At 45.7% G+C, this 25,193-nt stretch overlaps 1 protein-coding gene across 1 annotated transcript in view; it reads left to right on the forward strand.

Moving 5' to 3' along the window:
• Positions 1–25,193, forward strand: part of LOC138516908 (dedicator of cytokinesis protein 2-like) — a 2,920,848-nt gene that overhangs the window by 310,400 nt on the left and 2,585,255 nt on the right. The window contains exon 10 of the mRNA XM_069632364.1: positions 20,646–20,781. Coding sequence (XP_069488465.1) covers positions 20,646–20,781 — 136 coding nt within the window. The remainder of the gene's footprint in view (positions 1–20,645; positions 20,782–25,193) is intronic.

Raw genomic sequence — 25,193 nt, forward strand, 5'->3', positions numbered from 1 at the left:
TTGTGTCGGATCGTGGCAGCAACTTTATGTCGAAGTATATGCAGGCTATGTGGAAAGAATGTGGGGTCACCTACAAGTTCTCTTCTGCCTACCACCCCCAGACCAATGGTCTGGTGGAACGTTTCAACAGAACGTTAAAAAACATGATTGGGGCTCTGGAAGAACCTCAGAGAAGGAAATGGGATCTTCTTTTACCATGCTGAGAGGTACCACAGGAATGTGCTGGCTTCAGCCCCTTCAAACTTCTGTTCGGTCATCCTGTACGGGAACCCTTAGCCATAGTCAAAGAGGGATGGGAGATTCCCACTCCCCCTGTTACTACCAACGTAGTAGATTATGTGCTGGGGCTCAGAAAATGGATGGTACTTCTGAGGGGCTTGAAGGCAGGACAAGCGCTGGTGAAACATTGGTACGTCCAGAAAGCTTCCCTCATCAATTTTACACCTGGTCAGCAAGTCCTGATCATGAATCCCATAAGGCCTCAAGCTTTACAGGACAAATGGTCAGGCCCTTACACAGTGGTGGAGCCCCTGGGTGAGTTTAACTATTTAGTCGACCTTGGAAGGCCTGGACAGGCTCCAAAAGTGTTCCATGTAAATAGGCTGAAGGCTTTCGTCCCAAGAGTCGAAATCGCAGCACTGCTACTGGCTTCAGATGTTGAGGAAGAGGAGTCTGAACCTCTCCCCGACCTGTTCCAAAGCGGTCCTTCAGATAGCTCCTTTGAGGGTGTCCGAGTGGTCCCTCACCTGACTTCTAATCAGCAGGCTGAGGTGAAAAGTTTGCTTAGGCAGTTTTCCCCCCTGTTTTCACAGTCGCCTGGTTTGACACCTTGGTGCAAACATAACATAGACACAGGAGACAGTGTACCTACCAAAAGTAGGGGATACAGGATGTCAGACAAAGTACGGTCTTACGTTAGGACCGAGGTCAACAAGATGTTAGACCTTGGGGTGATTGAACCCACTAGTAGTCCTTGGTCCAGCCCTGTGGTTTTGGTTCCAAAGGCAGGCACTTCTGAATTGAGGTTCTGCGTGGATTACAGGGCTCTGAATGCTGTCACCAAGACAGATGCACACCCCTTGCCTCGAACAGATGAGCTGGTGGATACTTTGGGTGCCTTCAAGTACCTCAGCACGTTTGACCTCACTGCTGGCTATTGGCAAATAGCTTTAGCAGAACATGCCAAGGAGAAGACAGCGTTTTCTACTCCAGACGGCCTTTACCAATTCAGGGTAATGCCGTTTGGGTTGAAAAATGCACCTGACACTTTCCAGAGGCTTGTGAATCATGTGTTGAATGGGTTGGACGAATTCTGTCTTGCATATCTGGACGATATAGCAGTTTTCAGTGCCACCTGGGAAGACCATGTGAAACACCTCGGGATTGTGCTCCAGGCTCTTCAGAAAGCACACTTGACCATAAAGGCTAGTAAATGCCAGATTGGACAAGGCTCAGTGGTTTACCTTGGACATGAAGTAGGTGGAGGGAGGATACAGCCTCTTCCCAGTAAAGTACAAGAAGTACAAGACTGGCCTACCCCCACTACATAGACCCAAGTGAGAGCCTTCTTAGGACTCACGGTGTATTACCGCAACTTCGTGGCAGACTATGGCACCATAGCTGCCCCTCTGACTGCCCTCACCACTCCGAAGAAACCCAAGAAGGTAACTTGGACCGACGAGTGTGAGAAGGCCTTCAATGGCTTAAAAGACTCCTTGTGCCAGGCCCCTGTCCTCAGGGCCCCTGATTATCAAAGACCTTTTATTGTGCACACGGACGCCTCTGACACTGGGATAGGAGCTGTACTATCGCAAGTAGATGAGAAGGGTAAGGAACACCCTATTGGTTTTATTAGTCGCCAGCTTAAGAACAGAGAGCTCAGATGGTCCACAGTGGAGAAAGAATGTTTCTCTGTTGTGTGGGCCCTACGGAAGCTGAGGCCCTACCTCTATGGCACCCACTTCACTGTGCAAACTGACCATAAGCCCTTAAAGTGGCTAATGAACATGAAGGGAGAGAATCCAAAGTTGCTTAGGTGGTCCATAGTCTGCAAGGCTTCGACTTCACTATTGAGCATCGGCCAGGTGTCCAACATAGCAATGCTGATGGGTTGTCCAGAATGTTTAACCGACCTGAACAAGAGACTCATCCAGGGGTGGATTAGTTTCCCCTGTCCATAGTCTGGGAGGGGCGAGTGTTAGGAAAGATTTCTTAATTGTGGGTAATTTTCCTTCCATGTGGCAACCCCTAAACTTTTTGCTGTTGTTTTCACCAGGATCTAGACTTTGCCAGAGAAGTGCAGCCTTCAGCCGCACTCCTCTGGGCTTTCGCTCCATTCTTACGGGGAAACTGACATGCCCTTAACATAGTCAGTACCGGGAAACGTTGTTTTCCATAGTTTCTTTATCATGTTGCAGCTTTCGTGCAACTTGACACAAGAGGGCACTATATGCTAAGTTACTGCTCTCTTGGGTCTCTAGTCTTCTACAGGCCCTAGATACTCTTTTTGGATTGTAAATGATCGGTGCAAGTGAATCATGGACGGGACTGGTGGCAGCGATCGTTTCTTGTGTTTTTGAGCTCCTTTTGGCGTTTTAAGCGCTTTTCTCGCGCTTAGCCCAAAATGGTGGCCTGGATCCCAAAATGACCAGACCACGAGGCTCTTTGTCCTGTCCGCTGACCGGCTTGCCCCCTTCACCTTCCCCAGGTCGAGCCGACCCGGGGCCTTCCTTATTTGGGCATGTACTTTCCCGCGAAACACAGATGCTTTCGCGGGCTTCTACAGGCCTTTTGTGTGCCTCCAGGATGTGGGCTGGGATGTCTGGTCCCAATTGACATCCTGGGTGGCAGAGAGTCTTGTGTGGTATGAATGCCTGGGACCACCGTGGTCCGTGATAGGTCCACGTATGGTGTGAGTGTTTTGTGAGCAGATCTCCCATTGGGTCCTCTCTGTTTTGGCGCGAAGGGAACCGTGGATAAGAGGAGGCTGGAAAAACCACTAGCATGTCGATCTCCTGAGTTCTCACGAACAAAGGGATACATGAGCCAAGTATCCTGCAACCACAAGGAATCGCTGGTGACCCGCTGAAGGACTGCTCCTCTGCACTGCTGTCGCTTTGTGAAACCCTTTCTACCTCAGATCGAAAGAGAAGGCCTGTACTGGTACTTCGACCCTTGGAATAGCGGGGACAGCAATTCTCGGCACCTTCACCATCTCCTGCACGTAAGCCTTCGGAAGTGTCTCTGGGCCATGCAGCAGACTGACCAGCCTACCCAGGAGTCTGGCTCTGTAACCACCTTCAGGTTGTGTTGTATTTCGAGTCCTTGTCACTCTCACACGATTCGTACACTTGGCATTCCCAGGTCTGAAGTGAGTAGTGTACATTTGGCTGAGATACACACGCCCGCTCCGTTGCCCTGCTGTGGTAACAAACTGTGCGGGTTAACTGCTTTTGGGACGCCCTCAACTCAACTCTGCTGTTGCGGAATCTACACGACGACGAGACGTCCCCTGCTCCTATCTGAACCTGCCAGCACTGAAACTGATGCAGAGAAGCCTGGGTCTGCTTGCATCGGGGACCGGTGAGTAGCATAGCTAGGAACTGGTCGCCCTCCTGCAGTAGCCCATAGCCTATCCTCGCTGTGTCAAACAGCCCGCCTTTCCGTACTCGCTCTCTGCTTCTGCCCACAGTGGAGGCTGCGCTTGAGTTGCGGAGCTCTGTTCATCTTCATTTGTTCACCGAACTGAACTGCCTGATTCCCTCGACGAGACTCCCCTTTTTGCCCGTTGGTACCAGCGTGTGCAGGTACTTTTGAGCACAAGGCTCCACTCTTCGTAGGGTTTGGACTTCCTTTTAGTTAGGTGCCTCTGAAGACGGACTCGGTCTGATTATTATTCGCACTGCCTGATTTCCTCCCCATCTAGGTGGTCTACACATTTCGTGCGTCTAACGCGTTAGACTCGTTTCTATTTGTATATATATATTGTATTGATTTGGTATGTGTTGGTTTACTTGAGTTTTATTGTGATTTCACTCTACGGTCATTGTTGCAAAGGCCTTGGAATAAATGTGTCTATATTTTTAATGTAACACCTGTTTGGAGTAATCTGTAAGTGTCCTTGCTGTGTGTGCTCATTGCGGGCTTTCAGTCACCCTCACCCCTCTTGAGACCTAGTCTTGACCGCCGAATTGCTACCCTGATTGGTCTGGCTTGTCCAGAGGTTACCCTGTTCCAAGAAATCGGGCTGGCCTTCTGAACCTCTGCACCTCCCGGACAGAGTTCAGACATCCGTCTTAAAAGGTGGGATGAGTTGGGAGTAGGAAGAGTGCAGAGAGTTCAGAATCAGGTCAACATAATGTGAAGTAGAGGATTGAGTGGGGAGGAGTGGGGAGGAGGAAGAATGCAGAGAGTTGAATTTATAGGTGAAGAGGGTAAATAGAGCATTGAGGAGGAAAAGGAGTGAGGGTTAAAAGCGTTGGTCAGGGAGGGAGAACGGAGTATTCAGGAGGAGGAGAATCAAAGGTTAAAGAGAAAGAATGGAAAGTGGAGAAGGCAACACCGGGTAAGATCAGAGGTGAAGAAGGGAGAAACGCAAGCGCAGGAGGTGGAAAGAGAGTTAAGAGATGAGCTGAAGGAAGGAAAACATAACATGAATGAGGAGAAGAGATTATTAAGAGCAGAGTGGAAAGCAAGCAAAGAGAGACCTGGACTGATGGAATGAGGAGAAGCCTAGGAACAGGGAAAAGGCTGGTCAAGAGACAGAGGCTGTAGAGACTCCTGCATGTGGAGGAGCAGCATCCAGGGACATTCCAACCAGCCTTCTGATTAAGGATGACAACTCCAGTGAATTTGAAACTAAGGTAGATATTTATTTTGTCACGGGTTATTAATATGTCTGTATTAGCTTAAAATAAGAGAGAAGACAACATATTTGTGTGAATATGTTTTTCGAATATCTTTTGAAGACACTTTTGGATGAATGCGCTGGCATTTCCCATTGAGCGTGTTAGACCATTGGAGCAGGGGTGAACTGGATGGACCCCAGCCAGCCCATGCGATTGGGGGTCTCCAAACAGCCCTTTAAGATGAGTAGCCGCACCCTCATCTCTAGATAGATCGGGATGCTGATCAGTACTCTCGCATCAAATAATAATGACAACTCAAAGGGAGTCCGTTTAATGACAAGTACAAAAAACGGGGAGTTCAATGAACATCAGCAACTGCTCGATCTTCCTTCTCGCTTAAACTCCAGTTATTTTCAGAAAACCCACAACATTTACACTAAAAACTCATCATCATTGACGTGTAATCTTAAAAACCTAACATGCAACTTGATTGGTTATAGGAAGGTAACTTTAACATAGGCACTATATCTGTAAATGGTAACAGGGAGAAGGGATTGGATAATAATGTCAGGTGGGGCAACTAAGCCCTTCCTTCAAACTGGCCACTGTAAACGTCACTAAAAGTACGTTCCATTGGCTCTACTCTCTATAGGACCCTAGATTACATGGTCCACTATGATTGGGTTGGCATCGATCCCACACATACTTTTAACCTGCGCTTAACAGCATGCAGAATAATAAGCGAGGTGCAGGGAGTAGGTCTGCACCCCAGCTTCCCTTCAATTTATGTTACAACCATTCATCACCTCAGTGGCCGTGTGTCAATTACTGCTTTGTAGTTTGGCCTTGAGTCTGCTTCTTGGTCTGAGAAAGTTAAGGAGTATGGGTACGGCAAGGCTCCATGCGTAGGTGTGAAAGTCTCATCCCTTCCTGCCTGCCTTGCTACGTGATTAGGACACCGTGAAATCGGCCTTTTCTTCATGCAGTTTCGTGTATTTGATTTTATTCTGCCACTTGTCTAACATCTGCGGCTTATCTCGACCTTGCTGAACAGGATACTCTGTTCTTTTTCTCTTTAATTGTAGGCATTGCTAGCCTATTGCAGCCTGATACGACCATGGCTTCTTTGCATGGTTACCTTCAGCTGGGTTTCTCTCCGTCTTTAATTCTTGATTTGTTTGCTGAGACCTTTAGTAACCTCTATTCAATTCTGATCATGTGCGTAGTGGATTTTCACTCATGTATAAAGTGCTTTTGAGGTAGATATATGCATAGTTGGTGCTTGCTGCAATCTATTTCACTACTAAGCGTAAGCAAGCTACACAGTTTCTTTGCTTCTTGCGGTTTCTTGCGTATGTACACGTTTAACTGACTTAATGTTGTCATGGGGCATATGGCATACGTTTCTTCATCTTGAAATCAACTGTTTCACCTTAGACTCAAGATGTCACTTATCCATGGTATTTCGTCTCTTTATCAGCATTCTTAGGTCATTATATATTCTATATGTGCGTCAGTCCGATTTCTCATGACATCACCAGTCATCTTCTTTTAGTATCTTCTTGGTTTCTTCGGGTATTCCATTCTGACAAACGTCATTTTGTCTTGCCTGTAGATATGGTTTTCTCAATGGGTACCTTACTGTCCGGTTTGCTTAGGTGTCAGTACTTCAATATGTGCTGTTATTCCGATAGGCACTGGGTAGAGCCCAACTGCGGCTCTCTGCTGGTTTATCTGTCCTCCATACGCCACATATTTTGGCGTGAACGTTCCTGGCACTTCGAAGGGGGTGGCTGGATTGCAGATGATGTCTGGCATTTCCTCTTCAGGGGCATGCACCACATTGTGGAGTTCATCAATAACAACTGAGATTCGCTCGAGTGTTATCCCAGTAACCTTTGGGGTCATCAGTGGATTCCGAAGATGTTGTAATCTATTTGATATCCAGAGTATGCCATGGGACATTCTTCCACTCCAAACTATCAATTCCAGAGGTGTTTGATGACCAAAGAATTGATCTTTGCTATCCAACTTCATTACAATCCATCTGATGATCAGGAATGGGCACGGCATCTCATCCCGACTAAAAGACGATGATCCGTACAGTTTCCTCTGTCCGTGGACTAAAAGACAAAGACTGTACAGTTTCCACTCTCCGTGGACAAAAAGACGATGGATGACCCGTATAGTTTCATCTCTCCCTGGACTTAAAGACGATGACCGTACATTTCCCTCTCTCTGTGGACTAAAAGACGATGACCGTTCACTTTCCTCTCTCCGTGGACTAAAAGACGAAGACCATTCAGTTTCCTCTCTCTGTGGACTAAAAGACGATGACCGTGCAGTTCCCTCTCTCCGTGGGCTAAAAGATGATGACTATACTGTTTCCTCTCTCCGTGAACTAAAAGACGATGACCCGCACAGTTTCCTCTCTCCGTGGCTCTCAGAGGACTTTCAGAAGATTTGCATCCCTTGGATCTGAAATCAATTTTCACAGGTCGTATTGTCGTCTGTCTAATTTGTACCAGTGATATCCCTGTGGTCGCCAATTCTGTAAGGGAACCTGCACGCAAGGCAATGGCGCACATCCGTGATGCATGCTCTGTGCATTGTTGGATTTTGATCTCCTGATCTCTACTGCCGTCAATCTCTTTCGTGCATATTATTTGTCTCATTCCTTCCCTTCATCCCCTGGTTAATCAGTTGCAGCACATTAGCAGCCGATTACCGATCCCTTCCTTAAATATCTCCCCCCCACCTGGTCGGGTTCTTTCATGTTCTTCTGCAAAGCAGATAGCGACTTAGATCTCCAGGGCGCCAACCATGCTGATAGCATAACAGCAGGGTACGCCACCACGCCTCCTAAAATGAACAGATTCATTTTATTGCATACTGACCAAGCGGCTGGATTTACTGCATCCAGCTTGTTTTGGGAACACTGGAAGGATTGTCATTGTAATTGTAATTGTAATTGTAATGGGTTATTTATAACGTGCTTAATACCCAGAGGTTTCGAAGCGCGGACCCAAGGATGTGCTCTGCATCGCCTTGCTTCCAAGATGAGCACGTTGCCCCTGAGCTATCCTCCCGAGTCAAGGATACAACTTTTTTTCTATAAAGAAACTACTTTGACAAGACCAAAGGTTTACAGGATCTGCATTTACTAATCATGTATCCATCGATACAAGAACATGGTTTTGTTGCATAATGTTGACATGGTGCCTGCTTTTTAGTGCTTTGTCAGGTTGCATGAATTGCTAGTGCAAAACGTATTCAGGGTATCTGCTTAATTTAACAATAGATTTAAAACACACATTTCAATTTTGTTTCTCCAAGACCATGTGAAATAGGGTCCAAAAAAGTCTTCCACTTTCAAATATTTGTCTTAAAAAATGGTACGGTCAGCAATTTGGTAAATCTGACTATTGTTTAGATGAATAAATAGAGGGCATACGTTTGTATGGCAATATTCCTGAGCTCTGAACTTTCTTTTTGTTTTAGACCTTGGCATATTACAGTGATGCAACAAATAATCACTCACTCGATTCTCCCCACAAACATTTTCCCACCAAAAATTTGAAAACATGAGCTAATTATTTTTAAGATTTTTGAGCTCCTTGATGTGATTTAATCAGCGGTAGAAGTGTACTGAAGAAGGTAGTGGAGCTGCGTTTTCGGCAGTGGAGAGGGGAGGCGGCAGCATAGTGCAAAATGTGACAAGGTGTTGCAGCCGGACATCACAATTTTACAGTTGCACAAGGACATGAGTGGGAAAATCCTCTGTATAGAAAAGTGAATATGGTTACAAAAAGTAGAGGAATGGTAAAGAAAAAGAAATAAAAGTAGTGGAACACCATTCCCGACCGTTCTCGCTCACTTCGATCACTGGATTTAATGCAAAGTCATCTGTTGCAGTACTGCATCGCAATTGTGACACCCCTAGGTTCTGTAAAATGGGTGTAACATTATAAGAAACCGGAAAGGCTGATGAGTACGGAATGGAAGAACTCGAGCTCTGCGTCCTGACTAAGTTCTAGGAGAGCTGTTGTGAGGGCGTGTGGCGTGTGTGTGGGTCGGTTTGTATAGCTAGAGGTGGGTATCTTTGGTTTGTTACTAATGGAGTCTGCCGTGAGAATGAGAGCTGTTGAAGAGCTGTGTGTGACAAACTGGTGGGAGGGGTCTTAGTCTGTGCAGGGGTAGGGGTAAGGCTGTGCTAGCTCGCGTTCGCTGCAGTACATGAACAGCTATTCGACGCCCCTATTATAACGTTGAAAATATAATACTGCCCAGGTCAGTAAGGGGTGCAGTCTAGCAATAAGCCACATAGAGCAAGACCTGACAAGGCCTCTAAAGGCATGCCGAGGCATACATAGTCATATATTGAAGCTTACTTGTAACCCTAATGGGACCTTTTTGGCTGGAAATTGTTTGGCTCGTTTCAGCTGTTGACCCATCCTTCCATGTATGATGCTATGATCACAGGCGTGACTTTCGCGTGTGCCTGTTTAGCAATTGACACTAGAGCGCGTCGTTTTTGTGGGTTTTTCTAGCCGCTAGTGAGTGTGATCCCTATGTTATTGATTTGGGCATCATTACAAGTTGGGCAGCGCCGGCATTAGCACATTACCGCACCACCCAACTATACGTTTGGCTGAAAGTTGGAGGGTTCAGATCCAGCCATGAGCTGGAAGTAAATCCGCCAGTATTCCACCAAATGTTGGCGGAATTACTGCTGCAGTAATTCTGCCGAAAATGCACCAATGAGTCTTATGGACTAAAAATAAAATGGGGATTTATACCGCCATTGGTAATCCCGCGGTAATACTGCTGGACAAGTGGCGGGAACGATAATACAGTATGGTAGTATCTTGGCAGATTTACCACTGTGATACCAGCAAACTCTTAACGAGGCCCAATGTCCATTTTCTCCTTCTCCGGAGATGCTGTGCTCCTTGGCATCTCAGGGATTGCTAGCCTCCCTTGAGAGTAACCCTGGTGCATTTCATGTAGTGAATACTTGGTGTCTTTGTATTGTTATGTCAGGTGTTGATGTTTCCACACTCCTTTCTTGTTGTACAGCTTCATGTAGTGAATACTTGGTGTCTTTGTATTGTTATGTTAGGTATTGATGTTTCCACACTCCTTTCTTGTTGTACAGCATCAGGTCAAGGGTGTACTCCACTGTCTTCATGCCTAGCTCTGAACTCTCAAGTCAACTCCTGATCATGTTATGCTTATGTTGCTTAGCATATGTTAATTAATCTTTTGTAACACGCTTAATATAGTAGACCAGTCTCTAACAGATGGGAATTCGATCCTGTGTTCCTTTGACTTGTATTGATGCCTGGGCAAACGTGTTGCCCCTGAGCTATCCTCCCAGCTGTTGTATTAGCGGTTTCTTCTTGTTGCTGTCCTGTAGGGGGTAGGCGTGTTGGATCGCTTCATGCTGTAACTGTGAGCTGTATCAGGGTATCAAAGAGGCTGCAGATGAGTGACCGATTGCAGCATCCCGTGCCATCAAGGGAGCATGCCGGGCGCCTGTTTCCGTGAATGATGTCTGAGGATGTCATAGTTGGAGCTGGCTGAAGGGTCGAGAGTACCAGTGTTGATCACTTATTTCTACTTGTTTCCTAGTGTTGACTTCTGCAACAAGAAGACACAAAGTTAATGAAATCACAGACATGGTGGCACTGCGCTAAGCCAATGGACAGCAGCTTCTTTTATTTTATTCCATACGATAAGAAAATCCCAAACGTTCTTGGGCAGTGGGCTCAAACATATTGCACTGATTATAAAAAGTGTAAATGTGTACAGACAAAGATTATACATCATATAGAAATGTTTAGCTGTAGGAAAATCATAGTATTTAATTCTCCTCTCAAGAGAATTTGCAAAGTCCTTCAAGTCCTATCATGGGGGATATTCCAAAACTCTAGCAAATAATGTATTCTTCTTGGAAACAAAGTTAGGAAAAACATGTATACCTGGCACCAATCCTCCATTAGTTATCCAGCTGTGTACATCTGGTGTAGGGGTCAGGCCGCTCCCATGGCTATTCTTCTCATGTCTCCTGACTCTCTGCGTGGCGTGAAAGGCCACTAGGCAAGACATGTCCAGTTCAACGCTGCTCTCCCTATTTTCTGCTTCTCTACTCACCCCAGCGACCCGCCTGTGAGTACCACTGGCAAGAGCTGCATGTATGGCTTTTCCTTGGTGGCTTTCCTAACTTTTCATTGGATGAATCTGTATCCATCGACTCATCTTGGACCAGACTCAGGGATAAGCCACTGAGAGCTCCTGACCCCCTCAATGTCAGGGCGCTGCTATGGAATCCAGCGGTCTGGTTTCAAGCAATCTATATACATGTGTATATTGTGAGGCAGGGAAAGCCTGCAGTACAATGGAGAGGTTCCTAAAAGAAATGTCTTTACCATTGAGCTGAGTAACAATGTACATATGTTATCTGCCAAGAGTGCCTCAATAACCCTGGAGGTCAACATTGCACTCTACCAATACATATGCTTTATTATTCATTTTTGAAAAACATTTTTTGATTCTTATGGCTGACATATTTCAACCTTTCAATACAAACCAATATTCATACATTTTTCATACATACAAATTCTAAATAAGATTTACAATTCATACCTAAAAACCAATAAGAGTTTTAAATACACCAATTCAATTCCTCAATTGCATTTCCATTCCTATCCATTAACTAGAAATAGCTACTAGAATTAATCCTAAAACGTTACATTTCTTATCTAAAATCATATCAATCATTAATACATTTGAAAAGCCACTAAATCAGTCTCTAAAATCTTAATCGCTAGTAAAGATCTAATGGCTGCTAGAGTTAAAGAAATGTGACGACCACTATTAATCATTGCCCACATTTTCTCTTTCGTAATTAGGGTGTAATATTCAAATTATTTATTTAAACAGAATTGAAATCTTCTTCTCTGCTAATTTCGGACACGTAACCAGTAAGTGTCTTAGGGTTTCCGATAACTCTTTAATTGGCCAGAAATCGACAATATCTTGCTTTTAGAGGCCAGATTATCCTACTGCCAATGGCTTGATTTGTTGGTCATAGGTTATTTATAACACAGAATTTCTTTAGGTAACTCGCGAGAGCACCTAATGGTTTGATTTTATATTGAACATTTACAAAGACTTTATAATGCACACAGTGAACCCGCAAGATTTATCCTTGGCCTCAAGCCCAGGGACCGCATCTCTCTGCCACAGAAATCCCTCCACTGGCTCAGTGTCGCTACAAGGATGAAGTACAAGACCCTCTGCATTGTTCACAAGGCTTTCTGGGGCCGGGGCCTGCACTACTTACAACACACTCTTCCCAAATATAAATAATCCCTCTAAAGCACTCTGCTCATCCTCCTCCAACTCTCTGAGAGTGAACTGTTTTTCCAAACAGAGACTTGGGGTAAATCCTTATCCTCTGCAGGGGCCACCCTCTGGAACAGTCTCCCTGCCTCTCTCTGTCTCCTTAAATTCCAGAAACTCCTCAAGACCTTCCTCTTCCCCTCTGACTTCTCTCTGCCTCTCCCCTGCTAACCTCCGCTTCCTACCTCTCCTCCTTCTGCTCAGCTGACTGGTTTCCTGGATCACTGCAATACATTACAGGTCCCAGGCTCCCACAACAGTCCCTCACTTGCCTCCCGGCCCTTGCACGTCATGCTGTACTACGCACATCCCAAAGAGATAACCCTCTGCACTTAACCTGGCCCTCCTGGACTAGGTGCATTTATCCCTTCCCCCGTCCCTCACACTTCCTGTCTGCACACATACAGAAACTGTATGCACCCAACCCAGTAAGTTTGCTGTCTGTCTGCCCCTTTGTCTCCTCTTGCCCTCCCCCTAGCATTGTGCAGCGTTAACACTTTAGGGGCACATTATAAAATGCCCAGCCAACTTATCCAATCCACTTCCCCTTCCCCTCCCCTGATCCACTCCCCTTATGTCAATAGCTACTTGTGTTCATTCTAGCAAGAAATGCTCTCTAGTATGGCTGTTGGGTTCTTACGTGCCTCCACCTCTCTCCCCCTACCCTCACTTCTTGTGACACACTTGCACTACTGTCAGTTTGTTATCCATGTAACCCCACTTTCCTCCACGGCTCTCCTTCCCCCTCCCTGCTTTGCCCCCCTATCTGTCAATGCACTTGAATCAACAGAAATGTTGTCAGGCCTAGTATGCTTATTATTATTGAATATCATTCAAAATTCTCCAAGGCCTTGTGAATGATTGTTTCCCATGTCCCGCCCCCCCCCGTTTTTTAGCACTTTGAAGCACTTGTTTTGTGTCTAAGTGCTTTATAAATAAACAATACCATACCATACCTTGTCCTAATCCAATCGAAATTCCATAGCTTCTGCTTGGCTTTATCAGGATTCTGCAATAACATATCCAAAGTGATATCTGCAGCTGCTAGCAGTTCCCAACACCCCTCGTTCCATTCTTGTAATGACCGGTCAATAGAATTTTCAATCATGTCACCAATCACAGGGAGGATTGAGACTGGATATCCTAAAATACATTTTCTGAGTAAGGACAAGTCTCTCCACTTTATCACAATTTCCAGCGATACGAGCCTCACTTCATATAGAAATATTTGGATTAGAAGGCTTGCCGGGATGGGTAAAATGCTTTAAACAAAACAAGCCCTCCAACCTATTCCATTAATTTGGTTTCAGCCGCTTAGCTCAAAATTGGAACCACTTTTTGTTTGTAAAAGATTACCAAAGGTTTGTATGAAAACCTCCCAAATATTGTGTGTATTAGGAGACCCTGTGAAGCTGCTGTTATAGCCTTTTGGGCATCTCGTCTTTATACAGGTATTCTGTAAGATTATCGTTAAAAATAACCCCCAGATACATATATTATTTTACTAGTATCAAGGGTGCTTTGTAAATGTACCAAGTAAAAGAGGGTAACTATGCAGAAGTTTTCGGATTTGAGCTCATGTCGTTAGATATTCTTACATTCTAATATTTTGAAATGCCTTTGAAGACCAATCAGCGTCTGGTCTTGTAGAACCAGATCATCCACATACAAGAGTCTTGAAATAGGATGTTTGCCCAGTTCTGGTGGTACCCCCCAAATTAGTGATGGGAAGATGAAATAAACCAGTGGCAACATGCACCCCCTCTTTGGACCTCTATTGGTCGGGATTGCTTTTGTTAATAGTCCCTGCTGATTCATCCGAACCTGGATTGTGGTCTGGGAATGGAGTTCTTGAATCACATCTATTAGCTGTACAGGGCAACCCCAAATTATAAAGTTTTTGAAAGCGCCTTGTTCGGTCCACATTATCAAAGCTATGAATGCCAAATAGACTGGTTGGCTCATTTGCAAAAACTTCTTTTTAACCAAATTTAAAGACATCAAATTAACAGTCGTACCCAAGCCTTCCACGAACCATGATTGGTAGTCATCAAAACAGTGTGCCTCCTTGACTCACTTTTTTAGATCCCTCAGGATTAAACTGGCAAATATTTTACCTGGTGCATCCAGGAGGGCTATTGGATGATAATTCTGCACAACTCTCTTTCCCCAGCTTAAATATTGGCATTATCACAGATTTTTTCCATGTCATAGGAATTGTCTTTGTCTCTAAAATTCTTCTAGACTGCATCTCCAAGATTCTGGCCCACGATACTGGATGGTGTTTAAGCATCCAGTTTGAAAGGCTATCGGACCCCGGGGCCCTCAAAGTACTTGCCGTCAAAATATAATTCAGAGTATCATCTTGATCAAAAACTAAGACCCAATCAGGCTTTGAATGAATTCTCATTATGGTTTGAGAATTCGAAGGACAGGCAAATAGGTCCACAAAATACATCATAGCATCAGAGATAGGCTTGAGCTGAAGGGCCAGTTGTTTGTTACCAATATACCTTTTTAGCTGTGACCAGGTTTTTTAGAAGCGAGTGCTACAACATGTTTTCTGCATCTCGCTGAACAAGGGCACTCTTATGGCCTCTCAACCAATTCCTATACCCTTGTTTCAATAATGTCACCTGAGCGCCACTCGCAGCCAAGACTGTAGGGGTCAGTGCTCCAATTTTCAATCTTAATTCTTCCTTTTTAGTGTCGATTTTCTCATTATAGACATATTTGTGCCTAAAGATAGTACAGCTTTTCAATAAATACGTTAAGAACAGTTGTATAATCCAAAATGGCCTCAACTGACTCAGAAGAGGTGAGTGAGTGCTGGGAGATTAATCGTGAATGAGGATTTTTTAGCGACTTTGTAGTCCATTTAGAGCTATTCCTGCCCGAATTGACTTCGGCAATTGAGTCGTACACCTCTTTCTTGTGCTTGAGCACTGAAAAGCCCCAGTTAACAAAGACTAAATCATGTTCACTATTTGTTTGCGGTTTGACTTTTAACTCCTTCATTCCCATGCACAATTCCTTGGAAACATAAAAATAATCTATTATAGAAGCCCGGCTTGCCCTTCGCCATGTAGGGGTTGGAGGGATGTCACCTTTTACTGCCCCATTCAACATTCATAGGCTCCTGTCTTCCATCAAAGCAAACCACCTTTTGGCTCTCAGATCTATTACAGAGCCACGAGACTGGAAACAGGTTGTATTGAAGCCCCCCGCTATTATAATAGCCAATGTTCTCGGCTCAGCTTCACACAGAGTTAATATATTCCCGACCCCTTCAAGGAAATGGTCCACTGCAATACACAAAGAGTTCCAGTACAAATTAAATAAGCAAAATGACCCTGAATTATACCTTCATTGTTCGACCAATGCAATTAGATAACTGTGTAAAGGGATTAGGTACCCCCCAAGGTACAATCGTAAACTCAATCCCATTTCAACAGGCCATCTGCATTCCAGAAAACGGCCTGCCCTTGCGAACCCTCATAGCCTCCAGCAACACCAGTGAGTAGCCATCCTAACATGGGTTATTCAACAGCCAAGTTCCTTGAGGCATTACAATATCCAGAATAAACAGGGGGTTAACTGTTTTAAGTGTTGAAAACCATTACTATTCCACAACCCCATATTAAGGAGCGATGAAGAATGTCATCTATATGGTTAATGTTCGGCTCTCGACATAAGAGATCCTGGTAACCATGATTAGTCCACCACAATTAACGTATAATGTCGTGAACACGTATATTCGATCTCCCAACCTCAGTTAGCATTATTCTGGAGATATGTTATCCTCAAAGGTTGAGACAGAGGTGAGACACCTTTGGGGCATGGATTCGGATTGGGTGTGTTGTGTCACTTGACTGCAATTTGGGTCTTTTGTCCAACATAACCGATTGCAAAACCCAATTTATTGATTTGTAGCCAATAAAAGAACCTCTTGCACTAGCTGCAAAGGGATCTGCAGGAAAACTCTATCCAGATCATTCCTATTCACAAATTAGATTTGGGTTATGTCACTAGATTGAATGGCCCTTAACCCTGGAATACTATCAAAAAGACGCAAGATCCTAGATATATTTAAAATCATTGAGTCCCTGGAGTCTCCCAAACTTTCCAAACGTAGCCGATCAGCCATCATTCTGCCTTTTACAAGTCTTGGGTTCTTCTCCTTAGCCAAAAGCCCAGCGTAAGACTTTTTCTTGGGTCTCTTAAGTTCCATGTTTAGATGAAAAGTCCCCGATCGGGGAGCTGGCAATATCATTATCTGAATGTTTTCCTGCTTTCGGGAAACCATCATCATTACCTGAGAGTAAGGGTAAGCTTGGTTTGACATTTCTCCTTTGCTCCTTTGCTCCAGTGTAAGGAACATCAGTGATAACTGATTGTCTTGAATAGTGATCTGGTCGAGCCCTTGGGAGGAGGCATGAAGTTGGGAAGCGATATGCATCTGGGACAAGGCCGATTCTTATCCAACTGACCATCCTATTGCGGGGACTAGATTTCAGCGGTGTCTATGTATTCCTACTCTTAATAAGTTGTTAAGTTCATGAGTTCACTGGCAATAGAAGACTGGAGGGCAACATCTCCTTGACTGTTATCCCCCAAACACAATTGCCCCGATTGCCCCCGGAGACAACATTCTCACCACTTTAGTGAGGTCTTTGACCCTTTTACACTTGTGTTTCTTATCCTTATTCTCCACCTCAATATGAGGTGGGGGTGAGCGAGTGGAAAGAGCTCTTAAAAATTTTCTCGAGCCTGAAGTAGATGTTTCATTTGCTGCTTTTTGGTTTTCAACGGTTTCTTTTTTTGAAAGGTTTTTCCATGCGCCTTGGTTTTTGCAATCATTGTAAAGACTTGCTGCAGTGATTCTTGGGGCAGAAGAACCAGGATTACTATGGTGGAGCAGTCTGTATCTTCCTGAGGGACCTTCAGCAGGGAGGGTTCCTGCATGAGCGCAGACTCTGTTGTGATCAAAGGCGACTGGACCCCAGCAAAGTTCTCAGTCAATTCAACCTGAGTTGTTACCAATGATGGTCGGTGGTCGCCTCCCTAGGGGTCACATGAACATGATCCTCCTTGGAGGGATTGGAGGTTAAAGCATTGCTTGCTGATATGTTACCCTCAATGCTTGAAATCTTCAAATCTAGCATCGTTAGCAGGGACACCTGTTTTGAGAATCTGACATTGAGTGTCTCATATAATTTTTCCAGCGATAGCACGGTGGTATTCATCACTGTTAACGTTCATTCCAACATAGAGGTTGCCCCCAGAATAGGCCCAATCGACCTTCTGGTTTTCGGTTGAACAAAGGAGAATGAAGAGGTCACTGTAGAATCTCCAGAGTCTGCATACAAAATAGTCTAGTCAGATAGATTCAACAAGCTCGGAATAGACAATCAAGATCCTGGGTTTCCTGAACCAGTGGTACTTCAGTTTCTTCCCTTGTCAGCTGCTTTTCAAGGGGCGAGGGGGGGGGGGGGCAGATTAGTGATAAGCCTCAAATTCCTATGAGTTTATATAGCTCCCCTCATCTTGTCGATCTTGGTGGCTCTCGGAGTCCGAGATGCATTGCTAGAGGGTTGTTAAAGTGCGCGTACAGCACAGATTCTCCCTCCCTAAAATTCACTTGCGCCAAGGTCTTTTCCACACACAGGTGGCTTCTAGGTCTAGATTCCCCAGTGGAAGTACAGAAGGGGAGACCAGCGCCTTCTCTTGCGTAAGTAGGGCCAGAAGACTTGTAAGTACAGGTTTCATCAAAGGGCCTTCTTGGCCCCTTTCCACCACTGACTCCGGGATGACATCAAAAGTAATACACATGTCACTAAAGGCTTCAAGGTCCTGTGGGTTCGTGGTCGATGGAAGGAATGTGGTGGACCCAACTTTAGGAATATTATTTAACAGCTACAGCGGTCTCAGGTACCCCCCTACCGCCCGATCTTGAAGGACGCCCACACGGTTGGTGTTTCATAGCTCCCGGAGCAGATTTCTTTAAAGGTCCTTTTGCCCCCATAAGTGGGGAGATATTTGGGTGAACTTTAACCCCCCACCTTGCAATGGGGATTTCAGCATTTTTGTTTCCAGGTTATTCGCGTAGGACATGATAAAGGCAGAGACCTTTGCACACACTCACCCCTCTATCTTCCAAGCAACAAAACAGCACTCACAATTAACTCACCATGTAAAATGTCAAAGGGCTGGGGGGCTAAGGGAAGAAGGGGAACTGGTATTTTGGCGGCTACCACCTCTATGTTTGCCGGGACTTTCAGATGCAGGTGGCTTGCCGGTCTGATGTGGTGCTTCAGGGCCAGCAAGGTTTAAAGCGAGTAGGGTGATGACCCCCTCCTCACCTCCCACCTTACGGTGCAGCTATCCTGCAGGGTACAGTATGTACTCACTGCGGTCATACGCAGCACAAAACGGGGACAGACTTGCTTGGGAGCGTCTCCGTCTCTGTATTGACCCAACTCTCTGTCAGCCAAGCCGTAGCCTGGTCACAACCGCAGCACCGCTGTGGAGCAGTGATCAGCGGTCAGTTCCAAACACCAGGAAACACACGGGAAAAACTCGAGGAAAGGACCTAACAACGTTGCCATGAAGCCACGTTTCTTATTAATATTAAAGGTAGTACTGAGTCCAATGTCTATCCTTTGTTCCCCGGCGAGTGGATTTGGCATGGATGTGCCCATAATGGCCATGAACTCTGCCTGCCTCAAAAGAGTGAAGACAGCAGTTCAGGAACCACATCTGAGCAGCTATTTGAAGTGTATGGATTCCAAAGATGACAGAGGCAGTTTGGCAGTGTGACCCCAGTTTGATAGTGTGACCCCACATTATTAGCTTCCTGCCAACTGTTTTAATGGAGGAACTCCTCTCGATTGTGAGCTGAGTGTTCTGGAGAAACGTCATCCATGTGTTGCTAAGAAAGCTGAGAGTGGAGACCCTATGGGAAGACACAGCCAAACAAACACGGACCTTGTGGGAGCTCTGCCTGACCACATCTTGACAAGATCCATCTGTCAAAGAGGCTCTTCCAATGATTGCAGACAATTAAACTCCCGCCGACCGGTGGGAACCTGGGAACCGGCACCCCTTCCCATCGGTCCATCGGGCACTGCTGCATCTCAAGTCTCAAGGACCCCCTGCTCTCATTAAAGTCTTACTGCTTGCTCCTGCTCAGACCCTAGAAAAAGAGGTGGGGCCATGGCAGGAGCATAGATATCAGAGAGAATGCGAGGCTGGTCGAGGTGAGAAGACATAAAGTGGGAAATAGATAAATAAATAGATAAAGATCCGGATCCTGAAATGCCCGCAGCATACCTGCACTGTAACTGCTGCAAGGCACATTGCACCGCTTCACAGCCATAGCACTGCATGCCCACAGCTATACAATATATTTCCAGTGCCTTTCTGCCATACTAACTGTAGATAACCATTGCCAACAGTGTTGGCACTGCACCACTGCAGATCATAGCTAATGGCTGGAAAGTCACTGCACCACTGCAGATCATAGCGAATGGCTGGAAAGTCACTGCGCCACTGCAGATCATAGCGAATGGCTGGAAAGTCACTGCACCACTGCAGATCATAGCGAATGGCTGGAAAGTCACTGCACCACTGCAGATCATAGCGAATGGCTGGAAAGTCACTGCACCACTGCATATCATAGCTAATGGCTGGAAACATCCGAATATCTTCTATCATGAAGTTCCTCAGTAGCTGGATCCCACCGAAGAGGCAAGCGGATAACCCATTATCTGGCGTATACCTAAGAGTGGAGGGACTACAACATCAGGACCAGTCACCCGCTCGGCCAGTCTGAAGCTGCTCCATCTCTCCCCTTGAAGGACCCCGGCTGAGTGCATATCGATTTCTGGGCCCTTAATGGTACTAGTAGTCCTATGAAAGTCTACTAACCTGCACATAATTTACTTGCCTTCACATGCCCGAAGACAGTGTAATGATATGGCTCCAATCCACTCTGCTCACCGCTATGAGTTGAACATGACTAATCCGTGTTTGCTATCACTTGGTGGAGCCAGCGAAAGCTTGCGGAAACCCTGTCGCTTAGCTGTGGATCTGTGGCGCTCAGCTCTCCCTGCATGCTCCCTTCCTCCTATTTCAGCATGCATGTTTTCCCACCGAATCTCACCCTCTGCATTTTAACATTCTCTTGCATTCTCCAGCCATTCTTCTCCTGACTCACTCTCCCCTCGTCTCATCAAGCCGCTCTGCGGTGTACGGTGTACCCTTCACATTCTATTTTCTCCTGCCTCCTTCTCTGATTGCTCACCCTTCACTCTTCCCATTCCCTCTCACTTGTCTCTTCTCTTATGTTCCATTTCTTAATCCTCTCTAATTCCATCTGGTTTATTTCAGGATCTCGGAAGCAAAGATCTGAATCGGGAGAAGATCTACCTGGTTTGCCAGATTGTGCGCGTGGGCCGAATGGATCTCAGGGAGACCAACATGAAGAAGCTCACCACTGGCCTAAGGCGGCCTTTTGGGGTCTCAGGTGTGTGCTATCCAAAATACTTAAAGTGTTCAGTGAAATGACCGTAGCATCTTTTATTACAATGAACAGAGGATAGCACAGGGGCAAGCGCCGGTCTTGGAAGCAAGACCGCACAGAGCAAGAGAGGTTCAAATCCCGGATCCGCGCTTGGTAACCAAACTCAGGTATGGTATTAGACGTGTTCTATAAAAACAATGAAATAAAATGCAATGCAATGATGTGACAACTTTGTCAGCAGAAAGGGTCATGATTGTTGCCGGGCAACTGCACACATTCTATGATAGGTTATTTATAGCACACTTAATACCCAGAGGTTTCTAAGCGCAGACCCGGGGATCGAACCTATGTCGTTTCATCTTGCGTCCAAGGCGAGCACGTTGCAAGTGAGCTATCCTCCCGGGATAAAAACTGCACCCATGATCAAAATAGCTGAGTATCATAGCAGTCATGGTGGTTACATCTAAGCGATATGATGACAATAATGTGTTTATTTATATAGCATTGCATACTGTATTCTTCAGCTTTCCAAGCACTGCAATAACTGGTGTCACCATTATTACCCACACATGGTACTCAATGTATTGATCTCGGTAGGGCGAAGGGCTTAGTCAGCTAGAGCAGAATGTTTAGCCCAGGTCACATGACATCATCCAGGTTCCAAGGTTGTTGCACCTGAGCTATTCACCTGGCAAAGGGTGACATGTTACAGATGTTTCAGAGGAGATCTTAGATATCATTGCACGGTTTGCACTGGAAGGGAGACATACAATGCAGCGCTTCATGGTATAAATACAAGGAAGCCGTGAGGGGGGTCATTATAGAGACATTTACATTCCTCAGGAGTTGAAATAAGAGAAAGGAACGATGGAGGAGACACGAGCCAGATATTTAAATACGAAAATGCAAGACAAAATGGAAGGGGTGACAATAAAAAGACATTTTAAATCCCAAATGCAACATGAATACCACACAACTGCTGAACAGGAACCATTCTCTGAGCCGCCAAGACTTTCTCAGATCTCAGGCACGCATTTACATGGCAGACAGTGAAGGAACCGGTGCCCCTGCACAGTTCACACATCTCCTTCTTACACTTTTAACAATCGCTTGGCATATGATCTAGCTAGCCTGCTTCAAGATGGCTGTCATCTCACCCATCCTGAAGAAATCTATATCCTCCAGCTGAAATCCTGCGTGCCTGTCTCTCTTTACTTGGCATATGATCTAGCTAGCCTGCTTCAAGATGGCCGTCATCTCACCCATCCTGAAGAAATCTATATCCTCCAGCTGAAACCCTGCGTGCCTGTCTCTCTTCGCTTGGCATATGATCTAGCTAGCCTGCTTCAAGATGGCCGTCATCTCACCCATCCTGAAGAAATCTATATCCTCCAGGATTCTAGGACACCTTTCTTGACTTGGTCTCCTTCTAGCTGGTCATTCTTTCCTTCTAGACCTCCTAAAGTTAGATCCCAGGGCAGTGCTCTTGGCTATGCCTCCTCCTTTGGGATTATTCTCACATTCTAACCATCTCTAACCTTGGACTTCAGGACAGCCCTTTTATCATTCTTTCCTTCTAGCCCTCTGCAACCTAGGATTCTAGGACACCTTTCTTGACCTCTCCTTCTGGCCCTCTGCAACCTAGGATTCTAGGACACCTTTCTTGACTAGGTCTCCTGCTACCTGGTCATTCTTTCCTTCTAGCCCTCTGCAACCTAGGATTCTAGGACACCTTTCTTGACCTCTCCTTCTGGCCCTCTGCAACTTAGGATTCCAGGAGCCCTTTTCCTGACTAGGTCTCCTGCTACCTGGTCATTCTTTCCTTCTAGCCCTCTGCAACCTAGGACTCTAGGACACCTTTCTTGACCTCTCCTTCTGGCCCTCTGCAACCTAGGATTCTAGGACACCTTTCTTGACTAGGTCTCCTGCTACCTGGTCATTCTTTCCTTCTAGCCCTCTGCACCCTAGGATTCTAGGACACCTTTCTTGACCTCTCTTTCTGGCCCTCTGCAACCTAGGATTCTAGGACACCTTTCTTGACTAGGTCTCCTGCTACCTGGTCATTCTTTCCTTCTAGCCCTCTGCAACCTAGGATTCTAGGACACCTTTCTTGACCTCTCATTCTGGCCCTCTGCAACCTAGAATTCTAGGACACCTTTCTTGACTAGGTCTCCTTCTAGCTGGTCGTTCTTTCCTTCTAGACCTCCTAAAGTTAGATCCCAGGGCAGTGCTCTTGGCTATGCCTCCTGCTTTGGGGTTATTCTCACCTTCTAACCATCTCTAACCTTGGACTTCAGCACAGCCCTTTTATCTAGGGTTCCTCCTACCTCTTTCCTTCTAGCCCTCTGCAACCTAGGACACCTTTCTTGACTAGGTCTCATGCTACCTGGTCATTCTTTCCTTCTAGCCCTCTGCAACCTAGGATTCCAGGAAACCTGTCTTGACTAGGTCTCCTGCTACCTGGTCATTCTCTCCTTCTAGCCCTCCTAAAGTTAGATCCCAGGGCAGTGCTCCTGGTTGTTTAAACATTTATGTGTGAGGGTAAGAGATTTAAGGGAAATTATTTGTGTTACTGAGAGCCAATGTAAGCTTCTCCTTGTCTCAGCGATGTGTGAAGATCTAGTGATGTTGAGGGCAGCTCTAATGGCGTTATTTTGAGTAACCTGTAGTTTGTTCAGGTTACGTTGGCTAGTCCCTAGATATAAGGCATTGCAGTAGTCTAATTTGGACATAACCAGTGTCCTGGCCAGGATAGTGCAGTTCTGTGTGGTAAGAAAGGAACGGCATGCTGTGATGAGCTTACATGTGTAGGAGGATGCCGAGACAACTGTGTTAGTTTGTCTATTAAGTGATAGAGTGGAATCGAGGTAGATTCCTAGTGTTTTGGTGTCGGAGGAGACTTTAATAGAATTACCATCAATGTTGAAGGTTTTGAAGGCAGGGTCGAGTCTATTCAGTCGTTGTTGGGAGCCCAGGATGAGGAGCTCTGTCTTATCATTGTTAAGACAGAGCTCATGCTGGGCCATCCAGGCTTGGATGACTTGGTAGATGTCATTCAAGGCTTTTGTGTCCACTATGTAGTCACCTGTGACTGGGATGAGTATCTGGGTGTCATCAGCATAGTTGGTGCAAGTGACACCCAGATAATCAAGTAAATCAAACAGTGGTTTAGTGAAGACTTTATAGAGCGTTGGTGAGGTGCACGAGCCCTGAGGTACCTCACAAGGCACCGGAGTAGGCTCTGCTGAGGCGGTGGGTGAGAATACCCTCATCTGCCTGTTATCCAAGAAGGAGTTGATCCATTTGGTATCTTTTGCGGAAAAGTGGACAGCAGATTTCAAGTGGCGACAGAGGATTTGATGGTTGACAAGATCAAAAGCTGCCGATAGATCGAGGAGTAATAGTAGGGCTAATTTGCCATTATCTTTTAGGTCCCCAATTTGGGTTTTCAGAGCTAATAGGGCTGTTTCCGTCCCATGCCTAGGACGGAAGCCAGATTGTCGCAAGCAGGTTGTTGTTATCTAGGTATTTTTGAATCTGTAAATACGCTGCCCTATCCAGAATGTTCAGTAAGAATGGAACCGTGGTAATCGGCCTATAATTAATAGGGATACTCGGGTCCAGCGAGGGATTTTTCAGCAGTGGGATGACCCAAGCGTCCTTGAGGTTATCGGGAACAATGCCCGAATGGAATGAGGAGGTGATAAAGGCAGTGATGAAAGGGGCAAGTTCATGGGCAGATTCCTTGATGATAGGGGTGGGACAGGAGTCACCTTGAAATTTAGAAGGTTTCAATTTACTAATGATGCTTTCTACCTCAGTAATAGTAAGGGGGCAAAGCTAAAAGGGGTGTGCGTTAATAGGGGGTTTCTAGGTTTATTAGTCATCGGTTTACTTATCTTCCTCCTACCTGGTCAGTCTTTCCTTCTAGCCCTCAGCAACCTAGGATTTTAGGACACCTTTCTTGACCTCTCCTTCTGGCCCTCTGCAACCTAGGATTCTAGGACACCTTTCTTGACTATGTCTCCTGCTACCTGGTCATTCTTTCCTTCTAGCCCTCTGCAACCTAGGATTCTAGGACACCTTTCTTGACCTCTCCTTCTGGCCCTCTGCAATCTAGGATTCTAGGACACCTTTCTTGACTAGCTCTCCTGCTACCTGGTCATTCTCTCCTTTTAGCCCTGGCAAGAGTAACAGGAGGTGTGCACAGCAAAAACTGGGGGTGAAGCACAAGAGGTTAGTCCAGAGCAACAGGATGAGGTGCACTCAGCAGAACGATGGGGTGAAGTACAACAATAGGTTGGTATAGAGCAACAGGAGGGGTACATAGCAGAAATAGGGGTTGAAGTGCCACAAGAGGTAGGTCCGGACCAACCGGAGGTGTGCACTGTAGATTAGAGGTTGAAGTACAACAA

The sequence above is a fragment of the Ambystoma mexicanum genome, chromosome 6q (genome assembly GCF_040938575.1).
Source record: "Ambystoma mexicanum isolate Mex_15411 chromosome 6q, UKY_AmexF1_1, whole genome shotgun sequence".
Lineage (NCBI taxonomy): Eukaryota > Metazoa > Chordata > Amphibia > Caudata > Ambystomatidae > Ambystoma > Ambystoma mexicanum.